Source organism: Lepidochelys olivacea (genome assembly GCF_965140295.1).
Source record: "Lepidochelys olivacea isolate rLepOli2 genome assembly, chromosome: 19".
Lineage (NCBI taxonomy): Eukaryota > Metazoa > Chordata > Testudines > Cheloniidae > Lepidochelys > Lepidochelys olivacea.
This window is the reverse complement of record NC_140429.1, coordinates 2,857,910-2,876,805: the sequence shown is the minus strand read 5'-3', so window position 1 is coordinate 2,876,805 and position 18,896 is coordinate 2,857,910. Positions and strand designations below refer to the sequence as shown.

General features: G+C 61.0%; 1 protein-coding gene across 4 annotated transcripts in view; it reads left to right on the top strand.

Annotated features, from left to right (window-relative positions):
- Window positions 1-18,896, top strand: part of MAP7D1 (MAP7 domain containing 1) — a 41,570-nt gene that overhangs the window by 13,060 nt on the left and 9,614 nt on the right. For 3 of the 4 annotated variants that reach the window (XM_084652142.1, XM_084652140.1, XM_084652139.1), the window contains exons 2-6: window positions 11,068-12,075; window positions 12,660-12,728; window positions 13,995-14,158; window positions 14,618-14,732; window positions 17,994-18,104. In XM_084652142.1, the coding sequence (XP_084508268.1) occupies window positions 11,205-12,075; window positions 12,660-12,728; window positions 13,995-14,158; window positions 14,618-14,732; window positions 17,994-18,104 (1,330 nt within the window). In that variant the 5' untranslated portion in view covers window positions 11,068-11,204. The remainder of the gene's footprint in view (window positions 1-11,067; window positions 12,076-12,659; window positions 12,729-13,994; window positions 14,159-14,617; window positions 14,733-17,993; window positions 18,105-18,896) is intronic. The other variant, XM_084652141.1, reaches the window with a different exon arrangement.

Below are 18,896 nucleotides of genomic sequence, written 5' to 3'. Positions count from 1 at the left end.
CATCAGGAGCCAGCCAGGGCTGGCCCTTGTGCGTTTGTTTTTCTCCCCTGTCCTGACTGTGGCAGGAGTGGTGCCAGGGCCCTTTATGCAGCTCATGTCTCTGTGGCCCTGTCCAGCCCCAGGTTGCAGAGTGCTTTGCAAACATTACCCAACCCTCGGCTCTCGGGGCGCATTACGTCACCCTGCTGGGGAGGGGCCAGCTCTGCGGCCACATCTCACCTCCCGTGCAGCTTGGCACGCGCTGACTGCCCTAGGGCTGCCTGCACTTCAGCCTCCCCACTGCTGGTGCAGGGGCACGTCCCAGCTGGGAGGTTTCCATACATAGACTGATCTGAGAGCAGTGGCTGGGCCTCCTAATAGTCCCGGGTGTTCTATAGATAGGGAAACTGAGGCATGCAGAGTCTGGAATAGAACTCAGGAGTCCTAGCTCTCTCACCCCTCCACCCCCTTCTCCAAACACCACTCTCCTCCCAGAGCTGAGAACACAGAACCCAGGAGTCCTGGCTCCCAGGGCTCTGCTCTAAGCTCTAGATAGTGCTGGATCAGACCGTTATTTACAAACCATGACGTCAGGGTCTGTTCAGTCTGGAGTGCAAGGTCTGAACCCCCCAAGAGGCCCCACACTGCTGTGATAGGCAGGGCTGTGGCCCTGGAGCTGAGGGGAGGCCTCACTTCCCCGGGCAAAGCGACGACTCGCCATGCGCGTGCCCTTGTGCATGTGTGTGTCTGAACGGGCTGGCTGCACCCTGCAGCTCTGGTAGGCATTCCCCACGCGAACGCTCAGCAATCATGGCAGCGTCGCCCTTCCCTGCCACCAGCGGCTTGCGGGTCCCATTGGGGTCTCCTGGCCGGAGCTGCTGCTCCCACGGTCTCTCGGCAGAGTTTGGGGCTGATGGCTCCCTGAAGAGACACAGCCAGCGCCAAGGGAGCAGAACGCAGCCCCTCTCCCCCAAACGGAGCAGGGCGCCAGCTCCGCGTGCAGCAGCCGAATGGTGCCCCCAGTTGGCTCCCACAGCCAGACGGTGCCAGCCCCCGGCATGCTCCTTGGGGCTTGGAGCCTGTGTGACGAAGCAGGACTGTTCTCAGTGTTTCCTCTGAATAGTGTGGGGGTGCCTCATTTCCCCTAGGCAGTTCTTAAGTCTCTAGGGGGTGGGATAAGGGTGTGTGATGGTTGCAGAGCCCTAGAGGGCAGGTGTGTGCAGGGGTCTGGACACAGAGAATGGCCGACACCCTGTTTCCTGGCAACGGATGGCCTGGGCCCTCCCCCCCCCCCGCAAGGTGAGAGCTAAAGGGTTGGAGAACAAAGGAATCAGGTGCCCTCCTGGCCTGGGAAAGGAACAAAGCCCAGAGGAGGAGGGGCTGGGGGGAGTTTCAGTTTGGGGCTGGCTCGGGACATGGAGTGAAGGGCAGACATGATTGTCTGGCTCACTGCCCCCCCAAAATGGACCCGGCTGAGGGGTCCTGTTCTCTGTACCTACAAGCTCTGTTTTAGCCCATGTTCCTGTCGTCTAATAAACCTTCTGTTTTACTGGCTGGCTGAGAGTCCCGTCTGACTGCGAAGTCGGGGGGCAGGACCCTCTGGCTTCCCCAGGACCCCGCCTGGGTGGACTGGCTGTGGGAGGCACATGGAGGGTCAGAGGATGCTGAAGGCTCCGAGGTCAGACCCAGGAAGGTGGAAGCTGGGTGAGCTGTGTCCCCTGCAGACAGTCTGCTCCCAGAAAGGAGACTTCCCCAGAGTCCTGACTGGCTTAGTAGGGAGCAGTTCCAGAGCATCGCCCAGGGAGTCGGTGACAGCCTGTTCCTGGGGCGGGCTCGGGGTGGGGACAGTGTTGGGCTGCAGACAGAGCTGCTCTCAGGCCTTTGAGCCCCCAGTGCCTGGTTTCTGCTGGCCTGATCCCCTTCCCATCTGCGGCATGGTCAGCGGGATTCATGGGATCCCAGCTCAGATGTGGTGTGTTCAGGGGCTGGGTCTCCACGGCTGTGCTGGGAACACGGAGCCACAGCTGACTGGGTGACCCACAAGCTTAGGAAAGACTCTCCCCGGGCAGGTGCCCTCGTGTAGACAGGGCTCCGGCAGCCCTTCCCACCAAGGATGCTGGTAGCAGGGCCTGGCCAGAGGCGGGGGGTCTGGGTCACGCTGTGTATTAAGGTCACATTTATAAAGGATTAATAGACGCTAATCAGTTGTCACCTGCTTGCTTATAACTGGCACTTCCTGCGGAGGGGCTTTGAACTGTTCCCATGCGAGCTTCCAACGTCCTTGGCCACTCATCCATACTGGCCCCGTAACCCAGGCTGAGGCCAGGAGAGGCCATGGGGCAGCGGCATCTCCACGCACCCTGCTGGTGCTCTGTGAGTGTGCAAGGATGGCACAGCTGCACTGCACGTCCAGCGTGCCCTCACCGCATTGCACATGTGCCCCTCCCGCTGCGCCCAGTGGCCAGGGGATCTCCGCAGGGGGCCAAAGAAGGGCTGGGCGCTGGCTGGGCCTTTGGATGCAGGCGAGCGAGGTCAGGAAAAGAGGAAATGTGCCAAGGATGAGATTGGACTGCCCAGGAGTGACCTCCCCCTGCCGGGGAGCTGGGCGTCTCTCCTGCCCCTCCCTGGCGGCTGCTGCAGCAGTTACTTAGCTGGCCCAGTGCTTCCCAGGCTGCTCCCTGCTTGTTTTAGTCTAGGCGATTATTCAGTGGCTTTGCAACAGCCTGGCCAGGGAATCGGCTGCTTTCCGAGGCCCAGGCTGGCTGAGTCACTGCTGCTGAGCTAGGGCTGCACTGACGGGCACACGGGTTCTCCTGGTCAGTCTTTGTGTGAGCGTGAGTCCCTCGAACCTGGCAGGCCTGTGTCTGAATGGGGAGTTTTCTGTCCATGGTGTTACGAAGGCAGACTCCTATGGATGGACTGAGACGTGCCCGTGCGCCCGCTTCTCCCCCATCGGGCACACGCCCTTCCCAAGACTTCTCCAAACACGCTGTGTTACAGTTTCCACCCTCTCCTGGTTCTGACCCAACCTCGTCCCCGCTTCTGGGGCTGGTGAATGGGCTGGAAGTGGCATTCGTCCCTCTGGTGCGTGCCCGGCGCGTGTCGCCCTTGCAGCGTGCTCTGGCTTTTCTCTCGTGCTGCTCCGTGAATGGGCAGGAGCAGCTGAGCGCTCGGTTCTCTGAGCAGGGGCATGGAGGGAATCGGTGCAGTAAATCTCGTGAGCTATGAAAGCATGGGCTGGGATCCCACTGCCCATCCCGGCTCCCAAACCCCTCCATAGCCGAGCCAGGCTGCCCAGGCAGGGCCCTCGCAGTTAGAGGTTAGAGGAGCAATCGGTGCAGGCAGCCCCCGACCGGGACATTGGGGTTAGAACGTGTCACATTTAAACCTAACGGATGGAGAGCGGTGATTATGGCTCTGAGCAGCGGCTGGCAAACACAGTGCAGCAGAAGGTGGCGGGAGGGGGGTGTAACTGACCCCTGGCCTTGGCATCACAATTTGGGAGCTGGGTCCATGGGGCTGGATGCCCTGTTGAGCTCACACTCGGTTCTGGGTTCTCTGGAGGTTCTGGCTGTTGGTGTCCCAGTTGGGAGCTGCTGGGCATGAGAATTCAGCCCTTGTTTCCAAGCCTGACTGCGAGCAGAGCTCTCCAGGAACCCAGCCCCGAGGACCGGTGCTGAGCTCTGTGAGAATCTGGCCCAACTGGGCCAAAGCTGTCCTGGTGCGGCTGCACGGGGGCCGTGAGTCCTGGAGCCGAGCTGCCCGGCTCACGCTGCCTGTGCAGCCCCGGTGATGCCAATGCTGACACCCGCTGCCTTGTAAACAAAACGCCCCTTTGATCTGGCATGTAACGTGCCCGCGCCGCAGCAGACTGATGGGTGGGAGCAGCCTGGCAGGAGAGGTGCATGCATGAGCAATTCCTCGCAGAGGCGGGGGACGCTGTGTCTGTGGGCGCAGGGACCAGGGCCAGCTCCTGCCACTGGGGAAATGGGTTTCTGTGTGTCAGGGATTTACCTGTTTGGGGAGGGCTCTTTGGGTGTGTTGGAGGCAATGCCAGCGAGACAGAGCAAATCAGGGTTAGGGCCAACTCCCTACCTCCCTTCCCCCCCACCTCTGCCGGTGCCCCTCAGTCCCGACCCACAGCCCCTGCTGCTGTCCCAGCCCTAGGCCGCCCATGGCTCTGCCAGTGCCCCTCTGCCTGGCACACAGAGGCAGCTGTTCATGCCCAGCTGCACGCTGACTTTTTGACCACAGTGAAGGCCCTTTGTGGGTTCGATCGTGTCCTGTGCTGGGGCAGCCAGTGCCCCTCCATGTCCGTCCGTCCGTCTGTCTCCTCCCCGCTGCGGGGGAGGCCAGTGCTGGCAGTTTTGCCCCAGCTGAGTTCTGAATTGAGGAGCTCAGAGGTGTGATCCCGCTCTGGGAAGCGAGGGCGCCGCGCTTGGGAGAGGGGGTCACAGGGATCGACTGGTGCCCAGGTGCATGGAGCAGGCACGAGCCACCCTAGCCACAGAGCAGAGCCTGGACGGGTTAGCTCTTGGTCCTCGTTAGGGGTGGGAGTGTGGGGAAGGGACTAGCCATGGTCAGGCCCCTTCCCTGGAGGGTTCTGGGCCCTTCGCCGTCCCAGGAGTGGCCAGGGCTCTGGGAGAGCAGTGCCATCACACTCTCCCCAGCCTGGACCGTGGCGGTGTCCCACCAGGGACCCCACGGCACTGCAGGCCCCCCTGCATCTGCGGTGGGATCCTGGCCCCTCCCAAACTGCCCAGGGGCTGCCCTCTCCTGGGCTAGCGCTGATGGGGCCTTGGTGCAGCCACTGGCCATGTTGCTGCCATGCCGCCATGGCACCAGTGTGGGGAGAGCACCCACGTGGTCCAGCCCGGTGATTGGCATCTGGTGGGCCTGCTCCCCCAGGGCCCTATGGCTGGGGGCACTTTTCCCATTGGCCGTGCCGCCTTATGATGCGTCTGTGACCCCTTGGCGTAATGGGGGCAGCCTGGGCCCAGTGGGCAGGCTGAGGCAACGGCTTGTCTGTGGGGACAGGCGTTGGCTTAGCTGCCCGTGCCCTTCCTATGTGTGTGTCCGTCCGTCGGACTCCTCTGTGGACGCTCCATAGTGACACACTAATGCAACACATTGTAAGGAGAAAGAAAAGGAGGACTTGTGGCACCTTAGAGACTAACCAATTTATTAGAGCATAAGCTTTCGTGAGCTACAGCTCACTTCCTCAGATGCATATCGTGGAAACTGCAGCAGGCTTTATATATACACAGAGAATATGAAACAATACCTATTCCCACCCCACTGTCCTGCTGGTAATAGCTTATCTAAAGTGATTTCCAGCACAAATCCAGGTTTTCTCACCCTCCACCCCCCCACACAAATTCACTCTCCTGCTGGTGATAGCCCATCCAAAGTGACAACTCTTTACACAATGTGCATGACAATCAAGCTGGGCTATTTCCTGCATAAATCCAGGTTCTCACATCCCCCCACCCCCATACACACAGAAACTCACTCTCCTGCTGGTAATAGCTCATCCAAACTGACCACTCTTCAAGTTAAAATCCAAGTTAAACCAGAACATCTGGGGGGGGGGGGGTAGGAAAAAACAAGAGGAAACAGGCTACCTTGCATAATGACTTAGCCACTCCAAGTCTCTATTTAAGCCTAAATTAATAGTATCCAATTTGCAAATGAATTCCAATTCAGCAGTTTCTCGCTGGAGTCTGGATTTGAAGTTTTTTTGTTTTAAGATAGCGACCTTCATGTCTGTGATCGCGTGACCAGAGAGATTGAAGTGTTCTCCGACTGGTTTATGAATGTTACAATTCTTGACATCTGATTTGTGTCCATTTATTCTTTTACGTAGAGACTGTCCAGTTTGACCAATGTACATGGCAGAGGGGCATTGCTGGCACATGATGGCATATATCACATTGGTGGATGTGCAGGTGAACGAGCCTCTGATAGTGTGGCTGATGTTATTAGGCCCTGTGATGGTGTCCCCTGAATAGATATGTGGGCACAGTTGGCAACGGGCTTTGTTGCAAGGATAAGTTCCTGGGTTAGTGGTTCTGTTGTGTGGTATGTGGTTGTTGGTGAGTATTTGCTTCAGGTTGCGGGGCTGTCTGTAGGCAAGGACTGGCCTGTCTCCCAAGATTTGTGAGAGTGTTGGGTCATCCTTTAGGATAGGTTGTAGATCCTTAATAATGCGTTGGAGGGGTTTTAGTTGGGGGCTGAAGGTGACGGCTAGTGGCGTTCTGTTATTTTCTTTGTTAGGCCTGTCCTGTAGTAGGTAACTTCTGGGAACTCTTCTGGCTCTATCAATCTGTTTCTTTACTTCTGCAGGTGGGTATTGTAGTTGTAAGAAAGTTTGACAGAGATCTTGTAGGTGTTTGTCTCTGTCTGAGGGGTTGGAGCAAATGCGGTTGTATCGCAGAGCTTGGCTGTAGACGATGGATCGTGTGGTGTGGTCAGGGTGAAAGCTGGAGGCATGCAGGTAGGAATAGCGGTCAGTAGGTTTCCGGTATAGGGTGGTGTTTATGTGACCATTGTTTATTAGCACTGTAGTGTCCAGGAAGTGGATCTCTTGTGTGGACTGGACCAGGCTGAGGTTGGTGGTGGGATGGAAATTGTTGAAATCATGGTGGAAACCTGAACCATAAACCTGGAAATCCTGGGCGCCCCATCATCTCAGGCATTGGCACCCTGACAGCAGGATTGTCTGGCTATGTAGACTCCCTCCTCAGGCCCTACGCTACCAGCACTCCCAGCTACCTTCGAGACACCACTGACTTCCTGAGGAAACTACAATCCATCGGTGATCTTCCTGATAACACCATCCTGGCCACTATGGATGTAGAAGCCCTCTACACCAACATTCCACACAAAGATGGACTACAAGCCGTCAAGAACACTATCCCCGATAATGTCACGGCTAACCTGGTGGCTGAACTTTGTGACTTTGTCCTTACCCATAACTACTTCACATTTGGGGACAATGTATACCTTCAGATCAGCGGCACTGCTATGGGTACCCGCATGGCCCCACAGTATGCCAACATTTTTATGGCTGATTTAGAACAACGCTTCCTCAGCTCTCGTCCCCTAAAGCCCCTACTCTACTTGCGCTATATTGATGACATCTTCATCATCTGGACCCATGGAAAAGAAGCCCTTGAGGAATTCCACCATGATTTCAACAATTTCCATCCCACCACCAACCTCAGCCTGGTCCAGTCCACACAAGAGATCCACTTCCTGGACACTACAGTGCTAATAAACAATGGTCACATAAACACCACCCTATACCGGAAACCTACTGACCGCTATTCCTACCTGCATGCCTCCAGCTTTCACCCTGACCACACCACACGATCCATCGTCTACAGCCAAGCTCTGCGATACAACCGCATTTGCTCCAACCCCTCAGACAGAGACAAACACCTACAAGATCTCTGTCAAACTTTCTTACAACTACAATACCCACCTGCAGAAGTAAAGAAACAGATTGATAGAGCCAGAAGAGTTCCCAGAAGTTACCTACTACAGGACAGGCCTAACAAAGAAAATAACAGAACGCCACTAGCCGTCACCTTCAGCCCCCAACTAAAACCCCTCCAACGCATTATTAAGGATCTACAACCTATCCTAAAGGATGACCCAACACTCTCACAAATCTTGGGAGACAGGCCAGTCCTTGCCTACAGACAGCCCCGCAACCTGAAGCAAATACTCACCAACAACCACATACCACACAACAGAACCACTAACCCAGGAACTTATCCTTGCAACAAAGCCCGTTGCCAACTGTGCCCACATATCTATTCAGGGGACACCATCACAGGGCCTAATAACATCAGCCACACTATCAGAGGCTCGTTCACCTGCACATCCACCAATGTGATATATGCCATCATGTGCCAGCAATGCCCCTCTGCCATGTACATTGGTCAAACTGGACAGTCTCTACGTAAAAGAATAAATGGACACAAATCAGATGTCAAGAATTGTAACATTCATAAACCAGTCGGAGAACACTTCAATCTCTCTGGTCACGCGATCACAGACATGAAGGTCGCTATCTTAAAACAAAAAAACTTCAAATCCAGACTCCAGCGAGAAACTGCTGAATTGGAATTCATTTGCAAATTGGATACTATTAATTTAGGCTTAAATAGAGACTTGGAGTGGCTAAGTCATTATGCAAGGTAGCCTGTTTCCTCTTGTTTTTTCCTACCCCCCCCCCCCCAGATGTTCTGGTTTAACTTGGATTTTAACTTGAAGAGTGGTCAGTTTGGATGAGCTATTACCAGCAGGAGAGTGAGTTTCTGTGTGTATGGGGGTGGGGGGATGTGAGAACCTGGATTTATGCAGGAAATAGCCCAGCTTGATTGTCATGCACATTGTGTAAAGAGTTGTCACTTTGGATGGGCTATCACCAGCAGGAGAGTGAATTTGTGTGGGGGGGTGGAGGGTGAGAAAACCTGGATTTGTGCTGGAAATCACTTTAGATAAGCTATTACCAGCAGGACAGTGGGGTGGGAATAGGTATTGTTTCATATTCTCTGTGTATATATAAAGCCTGCTGCAGTTTCCACGATATGCATCTGAGGAAGTGAGCTGTAGCTCACGAAAGCTTATGCTCTAATAAATTGGTTAGTCTCTAAGGTGCCACAAGTCCTCCTTTTCTTTTTGCGAATACAGACTAACACGGCTGCTACTCTGAAACCTGTCATTGTAAGGAGAGTCATCACTTTAGATAAGCTATTACCAACAGGAGAGTGGGTTTGTGTGTGTGTTGGGGGGGGTGGGGAGAAAACCTGGATTTGTGCTGGAAATGGCCCACCTTGATTATCGTACGCATTGTAAGGAGAGCGATCACTTTACATAAGCTATTACCAGCAGGAGAGTGGGGTGGGGAGAGAGAAAACCTTTTGTAGTGGTAATCACCCATTTTTTCGTGGTTTGTGTGTATAAAAACGTCTTCTATACTTTCCACGGCATGCATCCGATGAAGTGAGCTGTAGCTCACGAAAGCACATGCTCAAATAAATTGGTTAGTCGCTAAGGTGCCACAAGTCCTCCTTTTCTTTTTACTAATGCAACAGCCCCGGATCCAGGCCCTTCTCCGTCCCCACTTGCTGGCATTGCGAATTCCTGCCTGGCTCCTGTGATGGACACAGGCAGCCCCGACGCCAGGGCTGGGATAAACCGCTCCCAAGGGGACGCGCTCTCCAACCCGCACGCAGGCCCCACTGCAGCCGGAGGGGGCCGACGCCTCTCGTCAGCGGGCAGGGACCTGGGTGCTGCCAGCGAAGGGGCAAGTGTCCTGAGCCCCAGGTAGCAAACAAGTCATGGCACCTTCACTCCGGGTGACCTTTTGGTACCACGCTCCCAAAGGAACGTCAGTGCCCCTCGATCCTGAACTGCCGCCCCCACTAGCCTGTATCTGAACCGGCGCTGAGCTTGCCAGCTCTGCTGGACGGCCCGCACGGCTCTATGACGGTGGGTGTGGGGTGCCCTCTCAACGCGCCCTCTTGTAGCCATGGGCAGGAGCCTGCCCCGCTCTCTGCTGACTCCCACCAACCCAGCTGTGTGTGGGGGGGGGGGGACGGGGACGGGGTGTGTGTGTGTGTTCCCCTGCTTTGTCTCGCTCCTGCTGGGCTGGGAGAGTCCTGTCCGTCCGTCCCGTCAGGCCCAGTCTGTCGCTTCCTGTGGGAGCGGGTGGGGTGCGGGAGGCGCTGGGTGGCCCTGCACGGGGGAGGCTGCCTTTGGTTGCTGGAGATGCCTCGGCCTCACATGGACATTCTTGCAGCATTAGTCAATTGTTGTGCGCAGAGCACTTGCCGCAGGCTCTGTCTCGGCTGCTGGGACCAGAGCTGGGCTGGAGCGATGACGTGGTGGGAGCTGGGAGGGCACTGTCCTGGGCTGGGAAAGGCAGTTCCCACTCCAGCGCTGGGAAGGGATGGGGTGCTGTACCCACAGCCAGCCGGGGGGGTCCTGCCTCCTGCCGTGCAATCTGTCCAGCCCCAGGCCCTCCCCTTCCCCACCCCGGGAACCCTTCCCTTGTGAGTGGTGCTGTTTTGGGGCAGGCTTAGCTCTGAGCCAAGGATCCAGGACCCTCGGCCCCCACCTGGGAGTAGGGCAGGCAGCTGCTCCCACAGGAAACAGGGTGGCTTTGTGCCCTGCTGGCTGATGGCCGGTGCCGGGCAGTGCCAGGCCCTGGCCGATGGGCGCTCTATGCATTGTGTGAGCTGGCCAGAGGGACGCGATGTGCCTGGCACCTGTAGCATGGGGCTGTGTGACTGTGGGGGTTGTGGGGCGCGTGGGCAACTGCTAACTGCCGTGGGGCCCTGCCCTCCATGGGAGGCACGGCTGTGTTCGGGAGGGGGCAAGGCAGGGCCTGTGGGATCTGGGCCCAGCAGTGCCCAGAAATGTGCCCTGGGCAAGCCGCCCGCCAGGGCGGTTCCAAGCCCAGCCTCCTCCGCTGGGGCTGACCCCACTGCCCAGGCCTGAGAGAGCAGCACTGGGTGGCCCTTGTATGAGACGCATGGGGGCCCCCAGGGGCTGCCCCATGCCTGGCAGAGCTGGAGGGGGCTGCTGAGGGACTGTGGGGAGAGGGGTACTCGGGGAGCTGGGAGTGGGAGCCAGGCCGTGAGTCACAGGCCCTGGGGCTGGAGTGAGCAGTGTTCAGTGTCACTTCTCACATCCTGTCCTTGGTTCCTGTTTCGAGGCTAGAAGAGTCTGCGCCCATTGGGGAGGGCGGTGCCAACTGGCTCCCCTCTGCCGCTATGGCCCAGTGCAGATGGGCACCGCTGGCGGCCCCGTGGAGCCAGGACGATGCCAGGACGGCCCTGCCCGGCCACTGATCACCCTGGCCCTGGAACGCGGCTGGCAGGGGTTGCTGCTGAGTGAGGCCATGGGCCAGGGCGCTGGGGTGGGGTGGGGTGGCAGAGCGGGGCTCTGGCATGCCGACCTCCCCCGATTCCTGCCCCAACATGGTGGAGATCTTCCCTGGGGCCCAAGCGTGGGGCTGGCCTGGGCTCTGGGGAAGGATTGACCTTGTTCTCTTCTGCTTCTGTGTTTCAGCTAAAGCAGCAATCCCTTCAGGGCAGAGCGTCCCCCCCAAGAGTGACCAGCCAGCTCCTGCTGCAGCCTCCTCCCCGTCTACAGGAGAAACACTGCCCCCCAGGAGTGACTGGCCTGCCCCTCCCGCAGCGACCCCTATGGGAGACTGCATCCCACCCCAGAGCGACCAGCCCTCCCCCCCTGCCACATCCACCCCTGTTGCAGTGACCCCTCTGGGAGAAGCCCTGCCCCCCCAGGGAGACCAGCCAGCCCCTGCTGCTGCCCCCCCACCTCCAGGAGAAGCCCTACCCCCACAGCGAGGCCAGTCAGCCCCTGCCGCTGCCCCCCCACCTCCAGGAGAAGCCTTGCCGCCCTGGGGAGACCAGCCAGCCCCTGCCCCCGCACCTCTAGGAGAAGCCTTGCCCCTCCGGCGAGACCAGCCAGCCCCTGCCTCTGCCCCTCCATCTCCAGGAGAAGCTCTGCCCCCCTGGCGAGACCAGCCAGACCCTGCCTCTGCCCCCCCATCTCCAGGAGAAGCTCTGCTCCCCCGGCGAGACCAGCCAGCCCCTGCCGCTGCCCCCCCACCTCCAGGAGAAGCCCTGCCCCCGCAGCAAGGCCAGCCAGCCCCTGCCTCTGCCCCCCCACCTCCAGGAGAAGCTCTGCCCCTCCAGCGAGACCAGCCAGCCCCTGCCGCTGCCCCCCGACCTCCAGGAGAAGCTCTGCCCCCCCGGCGAGACCAGCCAGCCCCTGCTGCTGCCCCCCCATCTCCAGGAGACGCTCTGCCCCCACAGCCAGCCTCAGCCAGCCAGCCAGCCAGCCCCAGAGACCAGCCAGCCCCAGTAGTTGCTCCAGCCCCTGTGGAAGAGACCCCTTCAGGAGCAAAGAGCCCTCCAGGAAATGCCCGGCTTTCCCCAGCTGCAGCCGCCCCCACGGGAGAAACGCTACCCCCCAGGAGCCATGGGCCATCCCCTGCCACCGCCGCTTTTCCGCCACCTGCCGCAGCGGCCACCAGCCCCAGACCCAAGCAAGGTGCGTGCATCTCTGGGGCAGTGCTGCACAGGGCCTTGGGTACCTCCTCTTCTGCCCCCATAGCCCTGGCCCGAAGGGATGATTCCCGCTTGGCGGACAGGCCCAGAGCAGCGGGGCTGGGATGACCCGAGTGCCCGTGGCCGGCCCACATGGCGCCTGGGATCTCCCCATCGTGGAGCTCACTCACAGGAGCTGGTGCGTTGATCCCTGCAGCCGGCTCTGGGGGCTGAACCAGGCTTTGCAGGGACTGCCCAGGGCAGCTGGGGCCCGGGGCGGGTGTGCGGCCCCAGAGCACCCCTCTGCAGGGATTAGCGGGAGCATCCTGGCCAGCATGGGGGCTGCGCCGGTCACGGCACGGAGCACCTGCCCATGCTCTCAGGCCACGGTCCGGTTCCCTGGGCAGCTCTTGGCTGAGGCCATGTGTCCAGGGCAAAGAGGCAACAGGCACAACCCTCATGGATCACACGTCGGGCGCCTTCCCCTCTGCCCAGCAGATGTCCCGAGTCTCCCCTGGCCGGCTGGCTGGGGCCAGGGTAGGGCTTCAGAGCCCTGTGCTGAGCAGATTTTCTCTCGTCTCCCCCCAGGTGCCCAGAAAGCTGAAGCAAGGCAGAGGCAGGCGAAGGAGCGGAGGGAAGAGCGGGCCAAGTACCTGGGTGAGGAGCCAGTGAGGCTGGCGTAAGCCCCAGGCCAGGCCCCTTGCAGAAGGGAGCTGGGGGAGAGGGCCGTGTGTGCGGGTGCCCTGGGCTCTGGGGACCTGTTTGTCTCTGGTGGGCGATGGGCACACGGCAGCGTGGAGAGGGCGCCGTGGGCACCAGGGACGTGGCCTGGATTTGGTTCTCAAAGGGGAAAGCGGGATAAAGACAAACCCAGTTAGAGGAGCTCTGTGGGTTCATTGGGAGTCTGATTAGCCGGGAGTCGCAGGATTAGGCCCGGGCGGTGGGATCCTGGCGAAACATGGTGCCCCTGCTGCCCCAGGAGCCCTGAGCAAGCCAGGGCCTCGTGCTCTTGCAGCTCCCGGCAGTCGCACTGCAGGGCCCCCTCTGCGTCCCCACACAGCAGCCTCCTTGTCTCCCAACTATTTCCACCCTCATTCCCCCATTGTTTCCCTGAATATGCTTTTCAGGCCGGCTTCTCTACTCCCTTTTGTCCTGGCCCCGGGCTCCTCCCCTCCGCGCCCAGCCGTTGCTGCGGGTGCCTCTGCCCCAAATCCTCCCCCGACACCTGTGGCTCTGACTCCTGCCGTGGGCTTCCGCCTGCAGGGAGCTTGGCAGAGCCCAGCTCCTCCGGCCACCTGACCCCAGCAGCTGCACGGCCCCACCCTGTCCAGCTCTGGGCCCCTCCAGAGCTTCTGCTCCAGCACTCCCTGGGGGGATCTAAGCGAGCGGACAGTCAGAGGTGCTGTCCCAGGGCTTCCCACCCTTCCTCAGGCAGTGCCCCATCCCCTGCCGATCCGGAGTGGCCACTGCTCCCCCCGCTGTTGCCTGGCCAGTGTCCGGAGGAAGGGGGAAAAGTCCATCATGCCTGTGGCCAGCAACACTGTGCTGGGGGCTGCCTCCTGGGCATCGGAGCTGGGCCCGGGTGCCCTCCCCTGCCCTCCTTTGCTGTATCTGCCTGGGGCAGTGAAAGGGGGTCAGCTTAGATGGGGTGCCCATCGTGCTTGGCACTGCCTGGCCCCAAGAGCAGAGGGGCCCAGGACGGAAAGGGCCGTTTCTAGAGGCCCTGCACTGTCATGACTTAACTGGAAGGGCCGGGGTGGGGCGCTGCGGCCTGAGCCCAACCACCCAAGCCATGGCCCTGGGCAGGAACCCGGCCCGGGCAGGAACCCAGCCCAGCCTGGCCCTGTGGCGCAGGCCGGCCAGCTCGCCGGGGGCTGCGTGTTGCGGGCTCCATCCCCTCACAGCCGCGCTCTCTCTTGGCAGCCACCAAGCGAGCGCTGTGGCTGGAGAAGGAGGAGAAGGCCAAGGTGCTGCGGGAGAGGCAGCTGGAGGAGCGCAGGAAGCGGCTGGAGGAGCAGAGGCTGAAGGCGGAGAAGCGTCGGGCCATCCTGGAGGAGCGCCAGAGGCAGAAGCTAGAGAAGAACAAGGTGGGCGCGGGGATGGGGGGGGGGCAGCCTTTGGTTGGCATAAAACACCCCTGGGTACGAGATCTCCAGGCACAAAACAGGATGGAAAAACCACCCCAAACTCTCCAGCCCTTAGAAGAGTCACCCCAGGCCCCACCTCCCCTGTGCACTTGTAACCCCCACTGCATGCCCCACCCCGCCTCCCCTGTGCCCCTGCACGCCCCCAGCATGCAATTGCCCCCCAGCTCCCCCTGCACCCACAGACCCGTGTCCTGCGCCTCCCTCCACAGGCCCTGGCAGTGCTGGGGGCGGCTGGCGACAGGTGCTTGTCCTGGCTCGCTATGGAGCCCACGTCACGGCTGCTTCTCCTTCCCCGGTACTTGTTTCAGAGCCAGCCCCTCACCCCGGCCCCTCAGGCGGGGCCCCGATGCTGGGATGCCTGCTCCCCCAGCCTCTCACCCCCTCCTCTCCTTGTCGCAGGAGCGCTACGAAGCCGCCATCCAGAGGTCAGCCAAGAAGACCTGGGCCGAGATCCGGCAGCAGAGGTGGTCATGGGCTGGCGCGCTGCACCAGAGCTCCTCCCGGCACAAGGATGGTGAGTCGGGGGCTCAGGCGCACGCCTGGCTGGGCACAAGCTGCCTGGGCTCCCCACTGGCGTGCAAAGATGAAAGGGGGGGGATGTGGAATCCTAGGCCACGTGGGGCACCGGGCTCTCTGCAGCGGGCCAGGCTCTTCAGTCGGCTGTGCCAGGGTTCACCCACCGCAGCCTGCCTCCAGGCTGCTGCTGGGAATGGCCGAGGGAGGGGCTGGGCAGGTTTGCAGTGTCCAGGTAGGGGCAGGGCCGGGGGGATCCATCAGAACCTCCTTGCCCCTGAGCAGCTGCCTTCTGCGAAGCGGCACCAGCGTGGTACCCTGCGACCGTCAGGGCCCCTCCCTCTGCGCCGGGTTGTCGCTCTCGGTGCCCTCGCCCTGTGTGTGGGCTCTCCGTGTTCGCATTGCCCAGCGGAGTTCAGTGGCTGGTGTCCTATCCGCGGGCAGGGGTGTTGGCGCCCACTCGCTCCCCGTCTCCAAAGCCGTGCCCCCGCCTGGCCGTTCCTGGGCAGCCCGCAGGAAGGGGAGTGACGTCGGCCGGTCGTTGGGACTACAGATCTGTGTTGGTGCCGTGTCGCCCTCTGTCTCGCTGGGAATGTGAGCATGTGTGGGAATGGCACGACGTTCTGGGGGCCCGTGCCGCCGTCACCCCGTCCCCATGGCGCGGGCCAGTCGACGGCTGGTCTGCGTGTGCTGAGCTGGGGCTGCACAGAGCGCCATGCATCGCGTTCGCTTCGCCTTCCGGGGAGCCCCTCGCGGGCAGGTGGGATGGGACTCGGAGTCATTTGTCCCCTTTACTGCCACTCCCCCCGTTCCTGGGCACTCAGCTGGGACTGGCACTGCCCAGGGTTCGCGCCGCCCCCCCCCCAACGAACAGGTCTGAGCAGGGCCCGAATGGGGGAAGCTCTGCCCACAAACAAGCTCCGCCCTGTGAGGTCCCCTCTCCGGGTCGGTGGGAGCAGCTCCTGGCTCAGCCGCCTCTGCGTGCGGCTTCACCACGCCCAGGGCTCTGCTGGGCTCAGCTCCGCTTTGACTGAGGGGAAAGAAACCTATGGAGGCAGCTCCCCAAGCTGCCCACCTGTGGCACCAAAATGCAGCGTTGCTCCCCGTGAGTTGTGCAGATCAGGGACACGCCCCCACAACCCTCTCTGCTCTTCCACACGTGAGGCGTGAAATAGTGAACAGTGCTGGCATTGAAGTGATCCCGGCTGGGCCGCTGAGCGAATGGGGCGGTTCTCCTTGCCGAGCTGTGGGTGCAGGCTCTCTGCAGACTCAAGTAAATGCCTCTGCCTCATGTACACGCGGGCCATGTTTCTGGGGTTCTCTTTGCAGCCAGAGCAGCTAGAGGCTGGCTGTAAGGGGCGCAGGCCGAGGCACTGGAGAGGCAGTGGCATGAGAGAGGTGGGGGTGCCTGCTGGCTGAGTCCAAGTCCCGTTTGTGGGGGAACTTGGAGGGAATGGCTGAGTTTAGTTTGTTTCTACTGGGAGCCGTCGATGGAGCTGGGTTCACAGGCAGGGTCCTGACCTGGGAGAGCTGGGCCCAGCCCTGGCCCTGCCCCAAATTCTGACAGGTGCTTGAACAGTCTGGAGCAACCCAGCCAGCTGGGGACACCTGTCGCTCCGACTCGCTGCCCTCTGGTTCCGGGGAGCCCAGCATGGGATGCCCCGGATCTGATTGTCCAAGAGGCTGTGCAGCTCGCAATGGGGCAGCCCCCTTGGCGTCTCGGGCCAGCTCCGCCCATCAGCAGCTGCTTTTGCAGATTCCGACCCTAGGCAGTCTGGGGGGAAAGCCCCTTTTTGCTCTTAATTTTTTATTATTTTTTTTAATGGTTCTTTCCCAAGCAATGAACTTGAACAGGAGATTCTCCCGCTCCCCCCGGCCCTGTCTGACACCCCATCCTGCTGCAGGGGTCTCTCACATGCTGCTAGGCTCCCTGCTCTCAGTGGGGCATCGGGATGCGCAGGAGGTCTGCTCCGTCGGGCTCGCCTGGCATCTGGGCCAAGGGCGCCCAGACCTGCCCCACAGACAGCCCTGGAGCCCTGGCCTGAGTGCCACGTCCCTGCCTCAGGGCTCTGCTCTGGCTGCCAGCCTGTGCCGCTCAGCAGCTGCTGGCTCGGTGCAGAGGAAGCCCCAGCTCCCACCTCCAAGGCGTGGGGCTGCCTGGAGCACTGTGGGACCTTCCCAGGAACTCTCCTCCCAGCCGTCCCATGGCTGGTCCCTGGCTGGGACTCCTGGCAGTAGCCGAGCTGCTCCCCCTCCCCTGCACCGCCCCGGGAGGGCTGACCCCAACCAGGGAAAGCTGCAATGAGTTAGATTGGAGCGGGCAGTTCCACCCTGGGGCAGCCCCTCGGGTGGGCTGAGCCTGCCCTGGCCCATGTCTGAGATGGAGGTTAGTCCCCAGCCCATGGCACTCTGATGCAAACTCCCACCGCGCCATGCGATGCAATGAGCCGTGCTCAGAGAGGGCCGGGACTGGAGCAGGACAGGATCGAGTGGCCACTGGTGGAGTCGGGGGGCTGGGTTCAGTGTGTATGTTTAGGGGGAGCCTGTCTAGTGCCTGTGGCCCACCCCCTCTCGCACGCCCCCCCAGCCTCCTCTCCAACCAAACTCTGCTGGCGCCAGCTACGCTGTGCAATGGGGCTGGGATTCAGGAGAGGTGAACTGCCCTTTGACCCCAAGCTGGAGTCCTCAACCAGCAACTTCTGAGCCCATCCTGGCACCGCCCCTGCTCCTGGCAGCCTCCAAGACCAGACACAGACCCGGCTTCTCAAGAGGCCCAGCTGTACGGGGCCCAGGTGCGTCGTCCCAAAGCACCCAGCCAGGTCCTGGAGGAGGAGATCCCTGTCTGATGAGCAGAACCCCTCACGGGCCGGGCCAAGCCAGAGTGCCACGGGGCACTGATGCTGTTCAGCGCTCCCTCCAGCCGGAGCTTCCCCTGGGCAGAGCGTCCAGCACCCCCGGTGGATGTTTCAACAGCTCTCAGTGGATCCCAGCAGCTGCCTTGTGCCTCCTGCGTGCTGCTCCCAGGGCTCTGTCTCCTGCCTGCGCTGGGCTGCTCTGACGCTGCCCCTCCACCCCTGCGGTCCTGTGCTGGGAGCAGACCTCCTCCTGGAGCCCCAGCCTCCGCCCCAATGCCCACATCCCCGTCGAGGGGAGCTCCGTCCTGCCACTCGAGGGGCGCACGATGCTGCATGCCTGCATGCAAGGTTCCCCCGGCTTCCAGCCGCCGTGACCTTAATGCCCTTGTGTCTTTTCCCTCCTTTAGGTGCGAGCCGGTGCTCAGTGTCCGCTGTTAACCTCCCCAAACACGTGGACTCTATAATCAACAAGCGGCTCTCCAAATCCTCCGCCACTCTCTGGAACTCTCCCAGTAGAAGTAAGAGACCTTTGCCTTTCCCACCAGTGCATGGGGCCAGTGGGGAGAAGCAGCTGAGGGAGCTGACCCCAGCTCCAGCCCAGCACTAGGGAGATGCCCCTTTGAGTGCCAGGCAGTGCCCACCCCCCCCAATCCCTGCCCTCGCAATGTGCCGCCCATGGAGAGGGGAGAAGCCGTTTGCTGTTTTTTCTTGCAGGAAGAGCCAGGAGCCCGCAGGCGTCTCCTCGCTTGCTGGGCGAAGCATCCTCCCCGGCCTGTCAGCGTGGCGCTCTGCCTGTGACCCAGGTCTCCAGTGGGGAACCAGCCGGTTCTCTGGGGAACCCCCCATGTTCGGTGGGAGCTGAGGCCATGTTCGGGCATCGCCCCCCACCCTCGGCAGCTCTCACTCAAGGGAGCCGGGGGAAAGCTGCACAGGGCCGGTGAATTCAGCACCAGAGGGGCTGGTGCCAGACGCACTGGGGTCCTTGCTGCCCCTTGGGTGGGGGATGGGGAGGGTGAGCAGGCCGGGTGCTTGTGATGCTCCGTTAGTGTGACTGGCATGTGGGGCACCTGGGGTTGCATGTGTGAGCCGGGGGGAGGGGGTGGGGATGGCGCTGCTGTGCTCAGAGCATGGGGTCACGGTTGGGCTGCCAGCAGCTTGGGCTCCATCGGCTATGGGGCAGGGTGGGGGGGTTGCTGAGGGATGGCGCCCTCCGGACTGCTGGCCTACAGCTGGCCCGCCCCCACCGCAGTGCTCGGGGGGGGAAGGGGCTAGCTCTTGGTCCGGCTCCGCCCCGCCCTGGCAGCATGGGC